A 21,081-nucleotide genomic window follows, 5' to 3' on the forward strand; every position below is an offset into this window, starting at 1 on the left:
GCTCTGGAGCAGACCTTCATCCTTGATGTGCAGCAGCCCTGGGACAGTGTTGAATGGTGAGGGTACTTCTGCTTCTGGTCCCGCTCTCCAGACTGCTCTTTCCCTCAGCAGCGGGGTAAAGCGTACCCCTGACTGGGGAGAGTGAGGTTATAGAGGAGCTTAGGTTCATCTCCACACTGCTTACTATTTCCCGTCATACCCCAAAAGGGAGCTTAAATGAATTGGGCCCCAGAGTGTGAGGGCTTCGTGACTTTGCCTTTCTAATTGTAAAGGGTTTAACCCTGAACTTAGCCATATTTATCACCTTTTAGTGGACATTAGGGACTTCACTAGCTAGAGGGCCCTGAATTTGGAGTGCCCCACACTGCCTCCACTCTCAGATCTCCCCAGGCCTGCACATCAGGTGCTTCCAGTTGGAACAGGGTCCCCTCATCCATAGATTGGAGTCTGTTCACCCATCTAGTTCTGGATTTTGGTAGTGAGTAAGCGTGAAGGGTAGAGGTCTGAGTAGTATAATGAACTTGATCCTCCTTACAGCCGATGGCCCTGCGTCACCTCTGCTTTAGGTGTGTGGTTCCCCATTGTCAGGAAGCCAAGCCTCATCCAGAGATAATGTTTCGAGGCAAAAGACAAGCCTCTATCCTCCCATCCCACTCCCACCACTCCTGTGTTCCTCTCCTGCTATTACTCAGGCAAAGAAAGGGGTGGTGCTACCCTTTCTTGGGGTGGGGGTGGGGTGAGGTCTGGATGAGCCCGGCAGGTCTTCCCGACTCTTACCACTTTCTTAAGCTTTGAGGACAGAGGTCTTCCCAACCTGTTGATATGGGAAAGGGACAGGATTTAGGCATATAATAGGTCTGAGAGCCCCAAGTACCAGTGTGAAGTATATCATTTGTATTCAGTTACCTCCCTGCTGCCTCCCCTGGTAATTCTCCTTTTCAGCCCCTCTCTTGCTATTAAAATAAGTCATCACCCTCAAGGACCAGTGCTTCTGCCTTTATGAAACCCTTAAACTGCTCCAACCAGACATCACTTTATTAACCTCTTCAGCTTTGAACACTACCCACTTACCGCTCAAAATCAGATGATGCTTTTCTGCTTCTAGGCGCCTCAGAAGTCCTGCTTGGTGACTGAGGTGACCGATAAGTTAGGAGCACTTTCCCAAGCACGTTATTTGTATACTAATAAATAGATAACTTCTAGAGCTACAACCTCGCATAAGATCATGATAATGGAGAGGACTTTAGCTGGATGGCAGGCCAGTGGGGGTCTTTTGACCCCTGACAACTTGGGGAAGAGGATGACCTAGTCCCTCTGTCCCTCAGTAGGCGGTCTAGGATGCCAGGAAGGAGGTGGAGGGAGCTCTCTTGTGGCTTTTGCTTAAACTTTCCATCTTTTGGGGTTGGGGGGGACATGTGGAGATGAAAGGGAGACTTAACCTGGAAGGTAAATGTTTAGCATTCAGCTCTTAGGACAGACAGCGACCTTGTCTTCCCAGAAACACGAATAGCTCTTCATTCATGGCTTGGGAGAGGATCTGGGCCTAGGATCCACTTCAGGATAATCTGGGCAAGGGAGCTTCTAAAATGAGCCTGGAGAAAGCCATTGGAAGTACTTGGATTGGTCCAGGTGGGATGGAGGCAGTGACAGGGAGAATGAGTGTGAGTATGTATGACTTTTTCAGACTAGAGGTATAAGGTCTGAAGGCTTCGGGGAGTCACTGCATCATTTCCAGTTTCAAGTACCTAGACTGGTCAAAGCAGAAAACTGACAGGTATTTATTTTGTACCTCCTGTGTTTCCAGACATGTGCTAAGAATGGAGTCAAACCACGGTACTGAGGGAGAGACCAGGGAATCTATTTCTGAGATACTCTGGAATCCTTGGGATAAGCGTAGAGTACCACGTGGGGTAGTGAGAGTTGGGGAGTAAGTGTGTAGGGGGGATATCCCCTTGCTGCTTGCAGCAGAGAGTGGCATCTTTGCAGGCAGTTATACTACCGAGAATAGTCTCTTTCCCAGTTCAGAAGGGTGTGGGGGTAGAAGGGTCAAAGTCCAGTTTTCTACTTTCTAGCCTGGTAACTGGAGGTTAGAGTGTCAGGCTGGTCACTGGGGAGTCACAGGATCCAGGTGCCTTTTTTCCTCTGCAGGTTTTTCATTCAAATTAGGTTTCCTGGCCCTGATTACTGGGATGGGTAAGGATGATCCTGAGTTCCTGAGCAAAGGGAAGAAAGGGTTAGGCCTGAGGAAATCTGAGCCTTGAGTGTGGTAAAGGGCACAATGCTGCTGAAGGCAGTGGTTGGAGTCTGGAAGTGAGGAACCTGGGCCAGGACTGTTCACCATCAAGCCTTGAAGGTAAGCGTCTCCTTGTTTGTGTCACTATGGCCATGAGCTGCAGAAGAGAGTATCTGGGCTCTCTCGAGCTTAGGAGCAAAGCTGGCTTCTGAGCTGAATGTGGTGGAGTAGAGAGGGTGCCTCGCAAGCCAGAACTCTGGCTCTCTGTTCCCAGAGCTGACCAGTTCTGCCCAGGCACCCTTCCTGCCCGACCCTTCCTCCAAACCGGGTGCATTGAGAGCTGTCTCTGAGGAGGTCTGGACAGTGAGTCTGGGCCAGGCAGGAGGTTTGAGAATGAACTTGGCCACCTGGCACTTCCTCCCACAAGCGTTGAGAGCTGTCCTAAGACAGAGTGCAAGACCTTGTAAGGGTTGGAGGGCTTAGCGTGGGGCGATGCATCACAGGGATTTGGATGCTAGCTTTTTTCTGGGTTCTGAATATAGGAATACTGCCTTTAGGTAATAAATAGGAGATGGAGAATCTGTTCTTGCCTATGCCAGATGTTGCATTGATGGGATGAGACATCCCTGGCTAGAACAGCCAAAGGGCAGGGTGCGCGAGGGAGGTCATGCTTCATTCCTGGTTACGAGCGCATAACCATACCTGAAAAGAAAACATCTAGTCAGCCAGGGCATAGGCATGCTCCTGAAAACATGCCATTCGATTTCGAACCCAGATTTGTATATGCTGACTTTATTAACAATCCGTCAAACATATTAAAACCATTTAGAAAGCAGTGCCTTGCTTACTATCTGGCGCATGATAGTCACTCAACCTTGATGAATGAATAGACGTCATTGCCCTTGACCAAACTGGACATGATGGGTGCCCCATGAGTCTTGGAAGCCAGGGGTCTGTGGTAGTTTCTCGTACTTGCTGACAGACACCTTTGAAGGTGGAAACCTCTCCAGAAGTGGCCCTCTGATTAACTTGTGCCTTGAGTCAGGATTGGGCCTGCTCCCCTGCCTTTCCCAGGACCATGCTACTTTTCTCTGTCCTTCAGGTTCCTCCTAACTTGATCCAAGGAGAAAACTCCTTCCTCCATGGTCCCTTCCGGGTCCAAGAGGGCTTTGCTGCCCTCTGTGGGTGACATTGTCTTAGTTTTGCCCTTTTCTGCTACCATCCTCTCTCACCCCTTCCCATTCAGATTACCTACCAAACAAAGCCTCAGAGCTGGACAAGACAGTAGCCGTCCACCTCAGTGGCACCATTCCAGTCAGCCGATGCCTCAGTGCAGTGTGCATGGTCACCCTTTGCTCAGAAGCTTTCAGTGGGTTCCCACTGCCATTCAAGGCTCTCCACAACCAGCTCTCCCTTCTCTCTCCAATTACCTCTGTCTGGTCTTCTGGCTAAATCCCTTACTTTAGCCAAACTGGTCGGTTCATTTTCCCCAAATATCTGGCCCTCTGCCTTTATACCCTTTCTCCCTTGTTTAGAAACACTGCTTTCCTTTAAGGTATGCAAAGCTGCCATGGCCTCTAGTCACAAGGACGTTTTTCTCCTGGCCTGGCTCCTTTAGCTCCGCTAGCACAACTCCCTCAACACCTCCCACACATCGCCTTGGATTGCTGTGTCTCATGTTCATTCATGCAGTATTTTAATTTCAGAATTTATCTTTGTAACCAAAATAATTTTTGTTGCAAAAGATCCAGACAATACCGAAGTGTTCAGAGCAGCATGTAGGACTTGTTCCCCTCTGCTCACTCTGTCCGCAAAGGTTACCACCCTCGGCTATTTGGCGTGCATCCTCTAGTTCCTTTTCTAAATATATGTGTCTATACACACATTTGGGGAGGGGTTAAAATATAAAGGGACTCATCACATCTATTATTCTACCTTTTTTTTTTAAAACTTTAAGGTATATATGTTTGTCTTAGAGGTTTTCTATATTAGTATAGTTAGGTTTTCCTTTTTAATGGTTTCTCAGTACTGCATAGTATATAGTATTTACTCAGAATAAAACACATTTGTCTGGAATCTGTTATATGGAGGGTATTGTGCAGCTAGCATCTAAGGGACTCCAGATATCTTGTCCTCGCCATCAGTGAGCTCGCTCTTTAGAGGAGAGGGGGACGGAGGAGCGGGAATACACAAATAACCACAACACAAGGAAAAATACATTAAGGTCCCCAAGTGTGCCTGAAGTTCTGAAATAAGAGAAGTCACTTCTAGCTAAGGGGATCAGGACTTAACAGCGGAGGTGATCTTCAAGCTTGGCCTGGAAGGAGCTTGACAGGTGAAGGAAGAGCATGAACTGCACACAGAGATGAAAACACACAACGCAGGTTCATCTGATGCCATGAACGTGAAGGGGATTTGATTCAATTTATAAACATTTATCAAGCATCAAATGTGTCAGACATCATACTAGGCAATGAGAATACAGAAATGAGAAATACGAGGTTCCTGTCTTTAAAAGGCTTTCATTTTAATGGAATCAAAGCCAGGTTTGGAAAGGCAGGTTAAGACCAGATGATGAAAGCTTTCAACTGGCATAGCAGGTAGTCTGCATTTAATTCACTGGACAGTGTGGAGCCATGCAGGCTTTTTTTTTTTTTTTTTTTTTGGTACGTGGGCCTCTCACCGTTGTGGCCTCTCCCATTGCAGAGCACAGGCTCCAGACGCGCAGGCTCAGCGGCCATGGCCCACAGGCCCAGCCGCTCCATGGCATGTGGGATCTTCCCGGACCGGGGCACGAACCCGTGTCCCCTGCATCGGCAGGCGGACTCTCAACCACTGTGCCACCAGGGAAGCCCCCATGCAGGCTTTTTAGTGGGTGGGTAGGTAACATGACTGACGCTGAACAGACGGCAACAGTGAACAGAATGGGCTAGAGCAGGGAGAGGCTGAGGCCGAGGGGCTTATTTTGTTGTTTTTTGTTTTAACAAGATAGAAGTTTATTTCTTTTTAATTTTTGGCCACACCGCGTGGCCTGTGGGATCTTAGTTCCCCAACCAGGGGTCGAACCCATGCCCCCTGCAGTGGAAGCACAGAGTCTTAACCACTAGACTGCCAGGGAAGTCCCTAGAAGTTCATTTCTGCCTCAGTTAAAAGGTGTCTGGTGGTAGGCAATCAGGACTGGTATGGTGGCTCTACGGTTACCAGTCTCCGATGACTTCTTTTTGTTCGCTATCCTACTTACAGCCTCATGGTCGCCTCATGGTCTAATACGGCTGCTAGAGTGTAATTCATCTCATCTGTATTCCAGGCAGCAGAAAGAAGGAAGGGAAGGAGACTGGGGGGGAGGAGGTGGGGCACTGCGACACACTGCTTAGTTAAATTAACTTCCTTTAAGCAGCCTCCCTGGAAGTCCAGGACAATATTTCAAACACTTTGGTTTATGTCTTATAGGCCAGAACTTAGTCACGTGGCCTTATACAACTTTAAGGGAGACGTGGAAATATAGTTCTGTTTGTGTTTGATTTTTTTTTCCTTTTTAAAGAATTTGAGGAATAATTTGCATAAAGTGCAATGCACAGATCTTACACAGTTTGATAAGTTTTGACAGGCATACACCCATGTAACCCACATCCCTATCAAGATATGGAGCATTCCATCACCCCCAGAAATTTCCTCCTGCTGAGGGGGCTTTTTAAAAAAAAGAAAAGAAAAAACCCAAAAGAGAAATAATGAAGGTTTAATTAGGGTGGTAGCTGTGGGAATGGAAAGAAAGAGCTGGAGAGGCTGTGGAGGGAAAATCCAAAGCAGACTGGTTGGATGTGGGGGTGAGAGGAGAATCAAAGAGAGTGCTGATAGCAGAACCAGGAACAGAAACAGGAGGTTGGGAGTGAAGTCTAGATTGTTGCAGGTGGGATGGAAGGAGAAAGAGGAATGAGTACGGTATTGTGTGTGTTGATTTGCGGTGCTGGTCAAACATCCAGGTGGAGATCCCCAGTACACAGTGGCACCTAGAGCTTAGGAGGGCAGTCAGAGCTCAATGGCATCATGGACCAGAGAGATGCTTAAGAGGACAAGACCTAAGAAGTGATCCAAAATATGGTGACTGTGAGCTCACTGGACCTTTGAGGGAGCAGAATCCAGATACCCAAGGCCTGAGTGGGCAGTGAGGGCTTAAATCATGCACAAGGGGATTGGTAGGGTCACCCGAAATAACTTAAAAAGTCTTTTAAAAACTGAAGTCCTGGGACTTCCCTGGTGGCGCAGTGGTTAAGAATCCACCTGTCAGGGCGCTTCCCTGTTGGCGCAGTGGTTGAGAGTCCGCCGATGCAGGGGACGCGGGTTCGTGCCCCGGTCCGGGAGGATCCCACATGCCGCGGAGCGGCTGGGCCCGTGGGCCGTGGCCGCTGGGCCTGCGCGTCCGGAGCCTGTGTTCCGCAACGGGAAAGGCCACAGCGGCGAGAGGCCCGCGTACCGCAAAAAAAAAAAAAAAACACCTGTCAATGCAGGGGACACGGGTTTGAGCCCTGGTCCGAGAAGATCCCGCATGCTGCGGAGCAACTAATCCCATGCGCTACAACTACTGAGCTTGTGCTCTACAGCCTGCAAGCCACAACTACTGAGCCCGTGTGCCACAACTACTGAAGCCTACAAGAGAAGCCACCTCAACGAAGAGCAGCCCCTGCTGGCTGCAACTAGAGAAAGTCCGCGCGCAGCAACGAAGACCCAATGCAGCCAAAATAAATAAAAAGAATTTCTAAAAACAAACCAAAAAAACCCGAAGTCCTTGCACAAACATAAAATGGGTGTATGTAGCTGGTCTTTTGACAATTTTGTTGATGAAAGGAGAAAGGAAATGGTAATGTCAGAGGAAAAGATCAGGGATTCATCCCACCCTTACAGTGAAATAACCTGTGCTCTTTTCAGTTAACTTAAGGACAGGGTGATGGGACAACACCCTCCCTCCTTTTGGGTATATGACCTCCAGAAAATCAAGCTGAAGGGCTGGATATGGGAGAGGGATACGACCTTCGGCAGCTGCTGGGTTGCGGTGGGCCAGCCAGACACTGCCAGGATAGGTGTGAGGACACACATATCTTTAAGAGGAAAGACCAGGGCGCAAACTGGCTGGACTCAGGTAGTCCTGGGTTTGAATCCTGTCTCTGTCACCACCTAGCTAGATGACCTTGAGCAACTTACTTAACCTGAACACCCAGTTCGTCATCTGTAAAATGGAAACAACCATGCCTACCTTTCAAGGTGGTTTTGAGGATTACAGACAAGTGTCTGGAACACAATACGTAGTCGTAAATGGGTGCCATTATGTGGCCCAGCCCCTCGCGATGGGACCGAACGGCTAACGGACAGGTCAGAATCTCAGGGCAGGGAGAGCTCCCGCGGCCTCCTCCCTCCAGGAGGTGGGGACAAGGTGGAGGAAGGGCTACGGGAGGAGGAGCTGGCGCGCGTCGCGACCCGCCCCGTCCCGTCCAGTCTGGCCTGGGCGCTGAAGGAACTGCGGTCCTAGCCGCTGCCACCCAACAGCCGGTCCTGGGTGTCCCGTGACCTGCGCCCATCCAGTCATGACCCTGCGCCCCTCACTTCTCCCGCTCCGTGTGCTGCTGCTGCTGCCGCTGCTGCTCAGTGGGGCGGTGTGCCGGGCTGACGCTGGGTTCGAAACCGAAAGTCCCGTCCGGACCCTCCAAGTAGAGACCCTGGTGAGGAGGAGATAGTCCCGGGCGGGCTCTTTGGAGGTCGGGCCTCGTGAGGCGAATGCCGGGGTCTCAAGGAACCTGGGAGCGGGGAGGAGAGGCAGTGCGGGCACTGAATTGGGGGTGCTGAGTCTAAGGGCAAGAACGGGATCTTTGGAGGAGCCTCCGTGACTCCTGTAGTGCGATCATAGGTGGAGCCCCCGGAACCGTGTGCTGAGCCTGCTGCCTTTGGAGACACGCTTCACATACACTACTCGGTGAGGGGCCTGGGGGGCCGGGGCGGGGCCTGGGGGGGCGGCGCCCTGCAGCAACACGTCAGCTTTAGCTTGGACACGTGGCAAGCGGTTCGCGAGTCACTCCGGCTCTGGGGGTCCTCCAGCACGTGGCCGGGGGAGGGGCGCTCCTACCCTTTTTACCTCCCTGCTTTTCCGCCAGTTCCTCCCGGGCCCTGAGAAGTGAAGGGTGGAGGGATCTCCGAGAAGCGCCAGCCCTTTCTGCCCCGAGGGGAATGCTAGGCAGCAGTCACTAGCGGGTTGCCGACCGAGGCCCAGGTGTGTGCGCGCCCTGCTGGGAGGGAGAGGTACTAGGTGTGTGCTCTAGAAGCTCTTCCCCCCCCCCACCCCACCCAGGGCAGCTTGGTAGATGGACGCATCTTTGACACTTCTCTGACCAGAGATCCTCTGGTTATAGAACTTGGCCAAAAGCAGGTGATACCAGGTATGTGAGCCGTACCTCCCATTCCACTTCTTCCCAACCTAAGCCCTTGCTTAGCTTCTTCAACTCCTAAGCTACAGTGGAAATGTCCCCTGGAATAAGATCCCCGGGCTCTACCAGCCACCTCCTGAGGTTCAAACCCCGCTTCTAGTACTCCTCTTGCCCCACACCACATTGGAAGCCAGAGATTCCAGCAGTGGGGAGCTCAACTGAGGGTCCATGGGGAGCCTTTGAGCCTCCTCTCCTGGGATTTGGGGAATGTAGGTAGTTTCCTATTCAGTTGTGTCTTCTTCCTCAAGGTCTGGAGCAGAGCCTTCTAGACATGTGTGTGGGGTGAGTATCTGGGCAGGTGGGCTTGGGTACCCCCTCTGCATGGCTCTGCTATCCCTGCTCCTAGAGGAGGCAGGAGAATGGGCTTTGGCGTCACACTGGGCAGGTCAAGGTCACTGGGCACTGAGGCTTTGGATGAAGCCTCAGGCTTCCTGGCTGTGGATTTTGTTGGTGGAGTTGAGACATGTGGGGGGATGGACGCCTTGGCTGGTCAACCTGTTTGGTGCTCAGGTGGGAAAGTTCACGTTTTGAGTGTGAATATCCAGAGGGTTTTGTTGGTGGGGCTTCAGATGGACTGAGGTGGCTGGCCCACCTGTTCCCACCTCTGGCTATGACTCACATTCCTTCCCTCAGAGAGAAGCGAAGGGTAATCGTTCCTTCTCACTTGGCCTATGGAAAACGGGGATTTCCGCCATCTATCCCAGGTAATCTGACTAGGCCTCTCTCTGTGGCTATCAAAATACCCAGTCCCAGGGACTTCCCTGGCAGTCCAGTGGTTAAGACCCTATGCTTCCAATGCACGGGGCGCAGGTTGGATCCATGATTTGGGAACTAAGATCCCACATGCTGCACTGTGCAGCAAAAACAAACAAAAACACCCAGTCTTTAAGAGCCACGTACAAGGAGCCACGTACACTTTGTCTGGAGCTTGAGAAGGTCTAAACCCAGCTTCCTGAAAGGTACAGGAGTGGCTGAGGCTTCCTTCTGCAGGGCCACCTTCTTCCTCCTCAGATCACCAGCAGGGACTAGGAATATATAACCTGTTAAAGCCACTGGCTTGTCCTCTGGCAGACAGCAACTTTTTAGGGAGGAGACACCTGCTTGAGCCACACGAGTCTGCTGCCTGTGCCACCTCTCCGAGAATTCTGGACTTCTTTCCTGCCCTTTTCCTACAACTCCAAACTGTTGGTTGTGCAGTTGGCATGGCTTCTCACCACATCTCCACCGTTCCTTTCAGCCTCCACCAGGATGATCACAGTCAAGTAATTCAAAACAAAATAAAACAAAAAACAGCTTTTAAAATCCAAGCCTGGGACTTCCCTGGTGGTGCAGTGGTTAAGAATCTTCCCTCCAATGCAGGGGACTTGGGTTTGATCCCCAGGGAACTAGATCCCACATACATGCTGCAACTAAGACCTGGTGCAACCAAGATAAATTAAATAAATAAAAATTAAAAATAAGTTTTAAAAAAAAAAAAAAGCCAAGCCTCCCCCCTAACTTCAAAAGCCCTCACAGGTCACTGCTGATACCGATTTTTGAAGGCCTGAGACTGGACAGATTTCCCAAGATGCATATCTCTTGCTTTTGGTTATAAGAAATGTTCTACTAGCGAAAATGACTTGTACTTCAGAGTATTGGGATAAAAGTTCTCATCCGAGTTCCAGCTTAGACAGAGACCCATAGAGAGGGTCAGGGGACTAAAGAGAAATTCTTTTACCCAAAGTTCTGTTACCTCCTCATTTCCAGTGCTGCCTGTTTGCATTTCTCCCCCAACTCATTCCTGTCCATTCCTCCACTCCTTTTTTTTTTTTTTTGCGGTACGCGGGCCTCTCACTGTTGTGGCCTCTCCCGTTGTGGAGCACAGGCTCCGGACGCGCAGGCTCAGCGGCCATGGCTCACGGGCCCAGCCGCTCCGCTAGGCATGTGGGATCTTCCCGGACCGGGGCACGAACCCGTGTCCCCTGCATCGGCAGGTGGACTCTGAACCACTGCGCCACCAGGAAAGCCCCAGTCCTTACATCTTAAACCACATCCTTCTTCCTCTCTAGCCTTTATGGTGAAACACCTATTCTTTTTTTTAACAATCACATTGAGGTGTGCTCATTGGTTGGTGAAATTTTAAAAAGTCTAGTTTAAATCCAATTAATTTCAGCCCCGCAAAGATTCTCTCCATGTGGCTGTTTAGAAATGGAATACAGTTAGTACAGCGGTCTCTAACTTACAAATGGACTTTACAAGTACTTTTCACAGAAAGTTTTTCTGTCCTGGCAAAGACCTGTCAGTGAATACAAGCCACACTTGTATATTTGAGGTAAACGTGACTATAACTAGATAGCTCATAACCCTCCTCTGCTTCTGCCTTTGTAAGAGAACTCAGCCCCACATTTAAATCTCGCCAGCTTTACAGTTGGTGCTGTGGTTGTGGTCTGCCCTCCCCGCTTTCATTCAGATTTGAGTCCTGGGTAACATGCACAGGGATTCTAACCTTCACCTCCTCTCTGCCTCCAGCGGATGCAGAGCTGCATTTTGACGTGGAGCTCATTGCACTGATCCGAGCCAACTACTGGCAAAAGCTGGTGAAGGGCATTTTGCCTCTGGTAGGCATGGCCATGGTGCCAACCCTCCTGGGCCTCATTGGGTATCACCTATACAAAAAGGCCAGCAGACCTAAAGTCTCCAAAAAGAAGCTCAAGGAAGAGAAAAGAAACAAGAGCAAAAAGAAATAAAAAATAATTTTTTAAAATCTTTGCACTTTTCACCGGATACTTTCTGCTGCTACCTTTGTAAGTGGGAATAAGGTAAAGGGCTGGGGAGAAAGGGCATTCTTCGTTGGGTCTTGCCTGGCATGGGGGTGGTTGGAGGCTTTGGATCTCTTCTCCTGGCCCTCTTCCTGTCCTGACTTACCCCAAGGACCATGGGATCTCTGGGTCCCGAAGGTATGTGTTTTGGCTCCCATGGCGTCCTGACTGAGGAGCAATCCGTCACTGAGAAGTAAGCCTCTGGGTAGTTGCCTAGCTACTCTCTTTACCCCCTAGGGCCGCTGTATTCCTAGTGTCCTCCAGGTAGACTGTTCTATCCAACATGGCAAAGATACAAGGAGCTCATAAACTCCATGGAGATTTTTAATAGCAAAGTCCTCAGGTCTCTCAAAACATTCTCTGGGGGTTGAAAAGAGATTTTCTCCTTGTATCACAGGATGTGGGCGATCACATGGGCTGCTTCAATGATGTTGTAAGTGGCTGGAGGTTTTTGGCCACCTGGCTGGGCTGTAGGCATGGACGGGGGCTGGGGTAAGTTCCTGCTTTGATTGACGATGAAGCGTGGGCTGAGCTGGCTCAGCACTTCATCACTCACTGAGATGCCATCCAAGTACTGCTTGAGCATCTCACGCAGCTTCTCATTGATTTCCAACAACTGGGCACGTCTGTGTTGAAGGCTCAGTTGCTCCAGTTTCACTTTGTTGTACCTTTTCCAGAAATTCTCCAGCCCTATGTAGTCCATTATCACCTGGGAATTGAATTAAAGGGAGAAGGGGTGTGGTAGCACCCATTAGCAAGTGTAGCCCCAGCCTTGGGCGGTGGCCTCCGGGCCGTAGGAAGCTTACCTTTCCAAGCTCCTCAGTAAACTCCTCTGGGTCAATCTTTATGTCCTGCTCCTCGGGAGTCAATACCGACGAATAAAAAGGCAGCACTTTTTCTTCCTCTGTTTCAAATTTCCTACATATTTCAGCAAGTTTAAGGACCTTTTCACCCTATTGGAAGCAAGAAGAGACCTTTCATTAGGAAAGGGGGTGGGGAGGGGAAATAGTGGATTTGGTTCCCCTGCTTCAAACCAGGGGAGCTACTTATCCAAATGGGAAACAAAAATAATAAATACATCCAACAGAGAGAGCTATGTGCCAAGCACTATTCCAAGTATTTTATACTCTTCTAAAATTCATTCATCATGAAGTAATTTCACTTAAAATGTGAGAGGAGAGGGAACATGGAATAGAATAGGCATTCCAAGTGTGCACTCAGGCAGGAAGCAGGGGGAAGCCCTCTATGTCTCCCCAGCCCCTTCCGCTTCGCAGGGAGCCGTCTTCCTTGGTTCTGTTCTGGCTGCCTTCTCCCCTTTGTTACCTTGTCGACAATCTTCCTCAGGGCCTTGAGGGTGGCATTACTTTCCAGGGTGAGTTTGACTAAGTTCTCCTGTGATATTCCCCGGGCCTGAGTCCTTTGGGCCTTAAGTTTTCGCAGTTGTACAAGGACCAACTCCTTGTCCTCACGAATGTCCTGGTTCTGTTCTTCACTCTCGCGGCCGTGCACCATGATCTTGCCTTTTAAAATAATTATGGAATCCTAGAGGAACAGGGTAGGTTAGAGGAAACAGTTGACTAGGTGAGGGTCTTCAGGGAGCAGGTAAAAGGACTGTCTGGGGACTGATACCAGAGCATACCATCTTTCCCCAACCAGTGATGAGGCCCAGTAGAAACTGGGGAAAGGAGAACAGGGGATAATGGAACAGTTAAAGCAGTGAGTCTTTCGGGTGGGCTGCACTAACCTGTAGTCTCTGTATTTTTTTCATCTGTGCTTCAATCTCTTTGCAGCTCTTCTCGTCCTTTGCCTTTAGAGTCTCGAAGGCGATCTTTCGATCCTCTGTGGCATCAGTGTAATTCTTGAGTGCATCCTGGAACCTTCTCCACAGATCTTCTACTGTATGCTCCAGTTGCAGTCTTAGAAAGTGCTTCTCTTCTAAATTCTGGGAAGTGGCCCCAAAATAGCCAGTGCTTGGAATTACCCTATTAGCACCCTTTCACTTCCACCAGCAACCTCCCCCTCTTGAACTGTTTGTAGCACAGCGTGGTGCAGAGGTTGCCAGTGAAAATGCCTACAAACCAGGCAGATGATATAAATAAGCGCTGTGGGCTAGCTGGGGCCTGTGGCGAACCAGAGAGGAAATGCTCCATTGGTCTGTGTTTGGGGGGGTGGGAGCACAGCTGCTCAGCTTCACATGAATGTCTCCATTTGGAATGTGGCCCAGTGTTACCAGATCTTTACATTTTTCAAGGGAAGCTGAAAATTTGGATTTTTATGTGAAATCTTCCAATTTTTAAATGTAGAGAGCTTATAAAAATTTTTAATGAAACGTTATGAGGCAAAATAAAAACAAAGCGGGGGCTTCCCTGGTGGCACAGTGGTTAAGACTCCACCTGCCAATGCAGGGGACACGGGTTCGAGCCCTGGTCCGGGAGGATCCCGCATGCCGCGGAGCAACTACGCCCGTGCGCCACAACTACTGAGCCTGTGCTCTAGAGCCCGCGAGCCACAACAACTGAGCCTGCGTGCCACAACTACTGAAGCCCCCATGCCTAGAGCCCATGCTCTGCAACAAGAGAAGGCAACGTGATGAGAAGCCCAGCACCACAACGAAGAGTAGTCCCCACTCACCGCAACTAGAGAAAGCCTGTGCACAGCAACGAAGACCCAACGCGGCCAAAAAGAAGCAAAGGGCCCCACCCCCCAAATCCAGGTCTGCAGGCTGGCTAAGTCTGCAGCCTCCAGGGTGGTGGAAGCTCTTGGGGCCAAGGGACAGGAGAACTGGACTCTCCCCCTGGCTCTACCACAGACCAGCAGCATGACTTTGGCAGGTCATTTCACTTCTTTGGGTCTTAATTTCTTCATCTACAAATCACAGAGGAGAAGCCAGACAATCTCCTTGGTGTGCGTTAGCTCTAAAATGCACTTCCTTGACATTTCAGAATGGTTCCCCCTCCCCACCAATTTTCACAAAATTACAAAAAGCAGTAGGGGTACCTACAGCGGCAACAGGCATTTTATTGGCCATGTTGGTTAAAGGGATCTCTTCTAGCTCTACTAGCCTTGAGCGATTTTCTCTCACTTTCTCCCAGTTCCTGCCCTTCTGCTCTCCCTCTGTACCTTGTTTTTGAGATCTTCCCACATGCTCTGGAACTCCAGCTTGCTTTCGTACTCAGAATCTAGGCAGTTCTGCTCCATGGCCACGAAGACATCTTGTAGGTAGTGAATCTCTTTTTCATGTTGGTCAATAATTGTCTTCCTGTAGGAGATAAGATACCGTCTCTGCTCTGAGGCATAAAGCATAGGGATCAATAATGACAATGCAAAGCAGTATGTAATAAAACTATATGAACGGTACAAACTCTTAGGTACTGAAGAAGGACAGAGGGAAGGCGGGTTCTATTCTTTTCAGGGCCAGAAAGAATGAATAAGATTATTTTGATTTTTGAATAGGTAATACATTCATATGATACAAAAATCAAAAAGTACAAAAGGTTGCAGTGAAAAGTCTCCTTCCCATCCCTGTCCCCCAGAGAGGTAGATGCGTAGGATTTTGATAGTTGAAAGTGGGTGGCTGCTTACAGCCAGCATCTTGACATAGGCTCTAGCTAGTCCCCTGGGCTCAACCCCCCCATATCTCCTCTTAGGTCCCCATACCTTTCTGTCTCAAACTCCTTGGTTAGGGCCTCCAGCTCCACGTTGTAACTTTCCTCTAGGAGGCTGAGCCGGCGTCTCTGCAGGGCCAAGAGCTGGTCAATGTTGTGCAAGTGGCTGCGCAGCGCGTGGGCGTACTGCTCCTCAGCTTCTGACAGGTCCTTCACTAACGACTGGGTAGGAAACACAGAGTTACCATTTTGGCTGAATGGCATCTCTGTGAGAAAATAAAAATGTATTCGGCTAGCTAGTTCCTATTTTCCCTAGTCTCTAAAGCCAATTCTTTGGCCCTGGGAGCTCTGGCTCTGCCACTTGTGAATGTGAGAAGCCAGTGCTGGTGAAGGGGCCATGTGGAAGCATTCATTCCAGTCAACGGCCCAGCTGAGCTCCCAGCGGATAGTCAGAATCAACTGTCAGTCATCTTACACATCCAGCTCAGTCAAGCCTTCAGATGACTGCAGCCCCACATGACATCTGACTGAAAACCGTACGAGAGATGTCAGGCAGGAGCCTCCCTGGTAAGCTAAGTCAACCTGCAGAACCACGAGACAGAGTGAAGTAAATTGTTGTCGTAAGTTGCTAATTTAGGGTGGTTTGTGATGTAGCAATAAAAAATGAGAACATGTCCACTAGAAAAAAAAGGGACCGTGTGAGCATCAATATGGATAAGAACTGCAATGGATCAAAACATATCAAATATGTTTGATTATGAGTTTATCAGGATACTTTTAAAAAAAATCAGTTACCATTAGAGGATGCCAGACAACCGATTCTTTTTTTTTTTTTAAACTGGTTTGTAAAGGGAAGAGAAAGAGCATTTCTTATATAACCTATAGTGTATATAAGCATTTCTTATATAAAGTATACCTCTGGGTAACTGAATGGTAAATGATAGTATCTCTTTATAGAAGTATTCAAACTAATAAATGAAAAAAGAATACTATTAGAAAATCAGCACTTTGCAACCCCCAATGAATTAATGGATAATCAACAGCTGCTAACATCACAAATGTGCCTCCTAATAGAAAAACACAACACCTGCAAGCTTCTAGATCGAATTACCAAGACACAGGAAATACCGAGGACAAAGTAACATGTTAAACTACAATACAGTATACTATGCAGTTGTTAAAAAAAAAAATGAGAAGCTCTTTATGGGCTAATGTTGAATAATCCCCAGGATATATTATTAAGTGAAAAAGGCAAGGGGCAGAACACTATGTAATACTACCATTTGTGTAAAAAAAAAAGGTTTACTCATGAAACTAAAATTATTGGGAGGGGCACTGGGTGGCTGAAACGCACCAGTGGGAGGGAACTTTTCTCTATATAACTTTTTTATCTTTTGAATTTTGTGAGTGAACTACCTATTCAAAAAAGTAAAACAAATTAAAGTGAATAAAGCAAAAAAGCATTTACCAAATGCCCACATGATCCACTCACTGTAAACTACCACATTGCTAGCTTTTACCTTACATGTTTAGTATGAAAGAGATCTGAAATAGGTGCTGATAATGGAAGACTATTCACTCACTCAAGAAACGTTTACTAAACCTGCTATGTACCAGCACCCTGCTGGATGCTGAGGATTCAGAGATCAAAAGACATTCTCAGTGCCCCCAAAGGAGCTTGAAGTCTTGCAGTAGGAAAAGTTATATAAGTAGAAAATTACAATAAATTCTGAAAAAAAACCCCAAAAAAACCCCAGGTATAAAGTTCAGATTAAATTCTGATTTTGTAAATTCTGAAAAGAAATTACAGCATGAAAAATGCTATGAGGTTGATGATTTCCCAGTGACAATGGGATATAAAGGACTTAGTGCCTACATCTGACTAAGAGCACTGAGGAGGGCTTCATAGAAGAGATGTCAGTTGTATCACTCTTGAAGCAGGAGTGAGAGCTTGCCAGGAAAACTGGGGAGATAGGGAATGGCATGTGCAAAGGCACAGGAAAGAAGGCTGGCTATGTGAAAGGTACAGGTAGAGGCCAGATCATGAAGGGCTTTGATGTTTGATGTTCCTTCCAAGGAGTTTCGATTTTTTCTGTAGAAGAGGGGAGCCACTAAGGAGATTTACGCAGTGGAGTAACAGGATCAGATATTTGCTTTAGAAAGATAATCCTGGTGAGGATTTCCCTGGTGGCGCAGCGGTTAGGAATACACCTGCCAGTGCATGGGACACGGGTTTGAGCCCTGGTCTGGGAAGATCCCACATGCCGCGGAGCAACTAAGCCTGTGCGCCACACCTACTGAGCCTGCGCTCTAGAGCCTGTGAGCCACAACTACTGAGCCCGTGTGCTACAACTACCAAAGCCCTCGCGCTACAACTACTGAAGCCCTCGCGCCCAGAGTCCGTGCTCCGCAACAAGAGAAGCCACCGCGGTGAGAAGCCCGCGCACCGCAACAAAGAGTAGCCCCCGCTCGCCACAACTAGAGAAAGCCTGCACACAGCAATGAAGACCCAATACAGCCCAAAATAAATAAATTAAATTAAATTAAAAAATAAAAAAAGAGACTATTGCAATAGATAATGCCCGTCTCAACTACAGCAGGACAGTGAGGAAGAAGAGCAGGGTGTGACTTTGAAAAATATTTAAGCAGAAGATTTATACAAGACTTAGTAACAGAAGTTAGGAATGGAAGCAAAAGCTGGGATGATTCCCAGATTCCTGGGTTGGGTGATCTGGTGAATGGTCCTACCCAAATAGAGAGTATGAGGAAGATCAGATGGTGGAGGATGGGAAATGGGGCTGGCTAGAGAAGGAGGAGCTCATGAGCTCAGTTTTGAGGACAGTGACACAGCCAGGAACAGATATCGAGGGATCCTGAATAAGGGGTTTGGAACTCAAGAGAAGAAATCCCTTAGAAGAAAAGATGGTATATACTCAACTCAAGAACCTCCCCAAAACATAAGGTTGGCTGATTGAATTGCTTAAAGATACAGAACTGCTCTTACCGATGGAGATCTTCTCAACCTCATCCAGGGCCACTGAAGTTGAATCAAAGAGGCCAAACAGAATTTGGTTGAATAAAGCACTGGAGTGGGGGTCAAGAAATCCGTGTGTAGTCACAGCTCTCTCATGGACTAGCTGTGTGACCTTGAGCAAACTGGTTCCTGCCTCTGGAACTGAGTCTTCTCACATTGAAACGAAGGTATAGAACTAAGTTCAAGTCATCAGGTGATGTCTACTGTGCCTTATAACTCTAATATGGTACTGGTTTGAGGCAGTAGATGACCAAGGAGAATGGCTCCTCTAACAGAGGGAGAAGGATGACGGCTCAATATTCTAGTTTTCATTTCATGTGTCTTGGGAGGGCTTTAAGATCAATTACTTCACTAGGCCCATTCTATTAAGAGATCAAGACAGTCATAGTCAAGTGTTTCTTTGGGAAGAGAGCTTGCCTTGATGACACCGTCCTTGCAGTCCACCACTCGTTCAAACGTTCGGCTGAGGATCTCAATGTCCTTATGAAGCTCTCTGGTCTTGACTTCCCGAAGGACCGTCCTCCACTGTGTGTTAATCTTACTAAGGTTCAGGGCACAGTTGTGCTCCTCCTTGGCCAGCTTGTCCTGTGTGAAGGAATAAATAACTACCCCCTCCCAGAGGTCAGGGTTAAAAGCCCTGATACAGTACAACAAACAAGATCACCCTTCTTCTTTTCTGAGGGACCAAAGCTCCTCATGGCTAACACTCAGGAGTTCCTGTTCTTGTTTTGGGAGGGTCTGAAGTAAGAAAGGAGCAGCCCAATGGCATTTTAGGGAGAGCTAGCATGAATTTCCTTCTGGGTGGAAGCATCAGAGCAGGATATTGTTTGTAATGACCCATCTCGAGGGAGACTATCACGATTTCAGACAGCTCAGACAGCTGATAGCACCTACTGTCCCAGTTCTGGGGCTCAGGAGTGATTGTCAAGCTTTACACCACCTTCCTCCCTCCATGCTTCACAGAGAACTGCCCCTTCCCCCAGACAATATTGCCTGAAATCTAAGTATATCTGGGTCTTAAGATTTCCAGAGGAGCGGAGGCTAGCATGAAAATGAGGCTCCCACAATGACAGGGGCAAGGCAACAGGACCAGTGCAGGGGGCGTGTGGGATTGGGCAGAGAGTTAATGCAAAAATCCATCACCTTTAAGAACTGGTTCAGGAGCCTCTCTTTCTTCTTGGCCATCTCCTCCTCTGCCAGCAACTTCTGCTGAAACAGAAGCAGCTGCTCTTCGTCGGACAGGGGCATCTTGGCCTTTTTCCCTTTCTTAGACATAGCTGGATCTGGGCGAGGATCCTCCGCCTGCCAGGGCCAGCGCTAGAGGGGGTAGGAGGAAAATGCCCCCAGAAAGCTGACTTCTGGAACTGCCCCTGGAGGGTAGTTGGACCTTAGATCTCAGACCTCAGGCAGGAGATAGCCTGGGATAGCGGTGAGGCAAGGCTCCCAAACCAAAAGACGCATCTCCGTCTCCTAGCAACGGGGATCTCGCTAAGATGGCGCTGTAACGGCTAGGAGAAGAGGTCTTGGCTCGGTGCGCCCTCTGCCGGCTGGAGGACCGCAGTCAGTTTTTGAGAGAGGGTCTTTTACTTCTCAAAATCCCTAGCTTCCCCAATGACCGTTTAAAAATCTTTTTTGGATTATTTTTCACATAATGGCCATATTTTAAAATACAAGTAATAACAAGTTTTGGAGATATATGGAGAAACAGGAACCCTCATACACTGGTGGTGGGAATGCAAAATGGTACAGCCACTTTGGAAGACACTTTGGCAGTGTCTTAAAATGTTAAACATAAATTCACAGTGTGAACCAGCAATTTCACTTTCAGACATCAATCTGAAAGAAATGAGAGTGTATCCACATAAAGACTTGCACAGGAATGTTCTTAGCAGCATTACTCATAATAGCCCAATTGGAAACAGCCGAAATGTCCCAAAACAACTGAATGGGAGACAAAATATGCTCTTTCCACACAGTGGAATACTATTCAACGATAAAAAAGGAACAGACTATGCATGCATGCTGCAGTGTGGATAAACCGCAGAAGCCAAGAGGCCACATATTGTAAGTTTCCATTTATATGAACTACCCAGAAAAGGCAAAGCTATAAAGATGCAAAGTAAACTACAAATTGCTTGGAGGCAGGGGGGGAGATTAACATTAAATGCACATGAGAGATCATATTGGGTTGATGAAAATGTTCTGAAACTGATTTATTTTGGACAACTTGATGAATTTGGGGTAAAAAAATCATTGCATTATATACTTGAAAAGGGCAAATTATGATATGCAAAATATGCCTCAATAAAGTTGTTTTAAATGTGAGATATAATGCCTGTATCAGAGTCCTCCAGAGAAACAGAACCAATATTTTAAATATATAATATTTAAAATATAAATATTTACAACATAAAATATATATTTCCATCCATCTGATGTTTCAGTCTGAGTCCAAAGGCCAGAAAAGACCAAAGTCCCAACTCAAGCAGTCAGGCAGGAGGAGTTCCATCTTACTCAGCCCTTTTATTCTGTTCAGGCCTTCAGCTGATTGGATAAGACCCACCCACATAAGGGAGAGCAATCTGCTTTACTCAGTCTACTGATTAAAATGCTAATCGCATCAAGAAATACCCTCACAGGGGCTTCCCTGGTGGCGCAGTGGTTGAGAGTCCGCCTGCCGATGCAGGGGACACGGGTTCGTGCCCCGGTCCGGGAAGATCCCACATGCCATGGAGTGGCTGGACCTGTGAGCCATGGCCGCTGAGCCTGTGCATCCGGAGCCTGTGCTCCGCAATGGGAGAGGCCACAACAGTGAGAGGCCCGCGTACTGCAAAAAAAAAAAAAAAAAGAAATACCCTCACAGACATACCCAGAATAATGTTTGACCAAATATCTGGACACGCTGTGGCTCAGTCAAGCTGGCACATAAAATTTACCATCA

The 21,081-nt window shown here is 48.1% G+C and overlaps 2 protein-coding genes across 2 annotated transcripts; one reads left to right on the forward strand and one right to left on the reverse strand.

Moving 5' to 3' along the window:
* The first annotated feature begins 7,646 nt into the window (after positions 1-7,646).
* Positions 7,647-16,044, forward strand: FKBP11 (FKBP prolyl isomerase 11). The gene is made up of 7 exons (XM_030835222.2): positions 7,647-7,944; positions 8,130-8,195; positions 8,568-8,655; positions 8,952-8,985; positions 9,337-9,407; positions 11,212-11,486; positions 13,292-16,044. Exons 1-6 carry the CDS (start codon positions 7,810-7,812, stop codon positions 11,427-11,429), a joined length of 612 nt encoding a protein of 203 aa, XP_030691082.1. The 5' UTR covers positions 7,647-7,809; the 3' UTR covers positions 11,430-11,486; positions 13,292-16,044.
* On the reverse strand, positions 11,813-19,612 carry CCDC65 (coiled-coil domain containing 65). Its single transcript, XM_030835221.2, has 8 exons — positions 19,284-19,612; positions 18,558-18,725; positions 15,159-15,328; positions 14,622-14,760; positions 13,246-13,443; positions 12,825-13,043; positions 12,308-12,454; positions 11,813-12,210 (listed from the first exon to the last, which is right to left on the reverse strand). Exons 1-8 carry the CDS (start codon positions 19,413-19,415, stop codon positions 11,893-11,895), a joined length of 1,491 nt encoding a protein of 496 aa, XP_030691081.1. The 5' UTR covers positions 19,416-19,612; the 3' UTR covers positions 11,813-11,892.
* Positions 19,613-21,081: the final 1,469 nt, after the last annotated feature.

The sequence above is a fragment of the Globicephala melas genome, chromosome 10 (assembly GCF_963455315.2).
Source record: "Globicephala melas chromosome 10, mGloMel1.2, whole genome shotgun sequence".
Taxonomy (NCBI): Eukaryota; Metazoa; Chordata; class Mammalia; order Artiodactyla; family Delphinidae; genus Globicephala; species Globicephala melas.

Excerpts from the sequence above, each read along its gene's own strand:
- FKBP11 (XM_030835222.2), top strand. The coding sequence starts at position 7,810 with ATGACCCTGCGCCCCTCACTTCTCCCGCTCCGTGTGCTGCTGCTGCTG. Across the intron at positions 8,196-8,567 it reads CGCTTCACATACACTACTCG|GGCAGCTTGGTAGATGGACG; the intron begins GTGAGGGGCCTG and ends CACCCCACCCAG. Across the intron at positions 9,408-11,211 it reads ATTTCCGCCATCTATCCCAG|CGGATGCAGAGCTGCATTTT; the intron begins GTAATCTGACTA and ends CTCTGCCTCCAG.
- CCDC65 (XM_030835221.2), bottom strand. The coding sequence starts at position 19,415 with ATGTCTAAGAAAGGGAAAAAGGCCAAGATGCCCCTGTCCGACGAAGAG. Across the intron at positions 13,444-14,621 it reads GGGAAGATCTCAAAAACAAG|AATTTAGAAGAGAAGCACTT; the intron begins GTACAGAGGGAG and ends GCCACTTCCCAG. Across the intron at positions 13,044-13,245 it reads AAAAAATACAGAGACTACAG|GATTCCATAATTATTTTAAA; the intron begins GTTAGTGCAGCC and ends CTGTTCCTCTAG.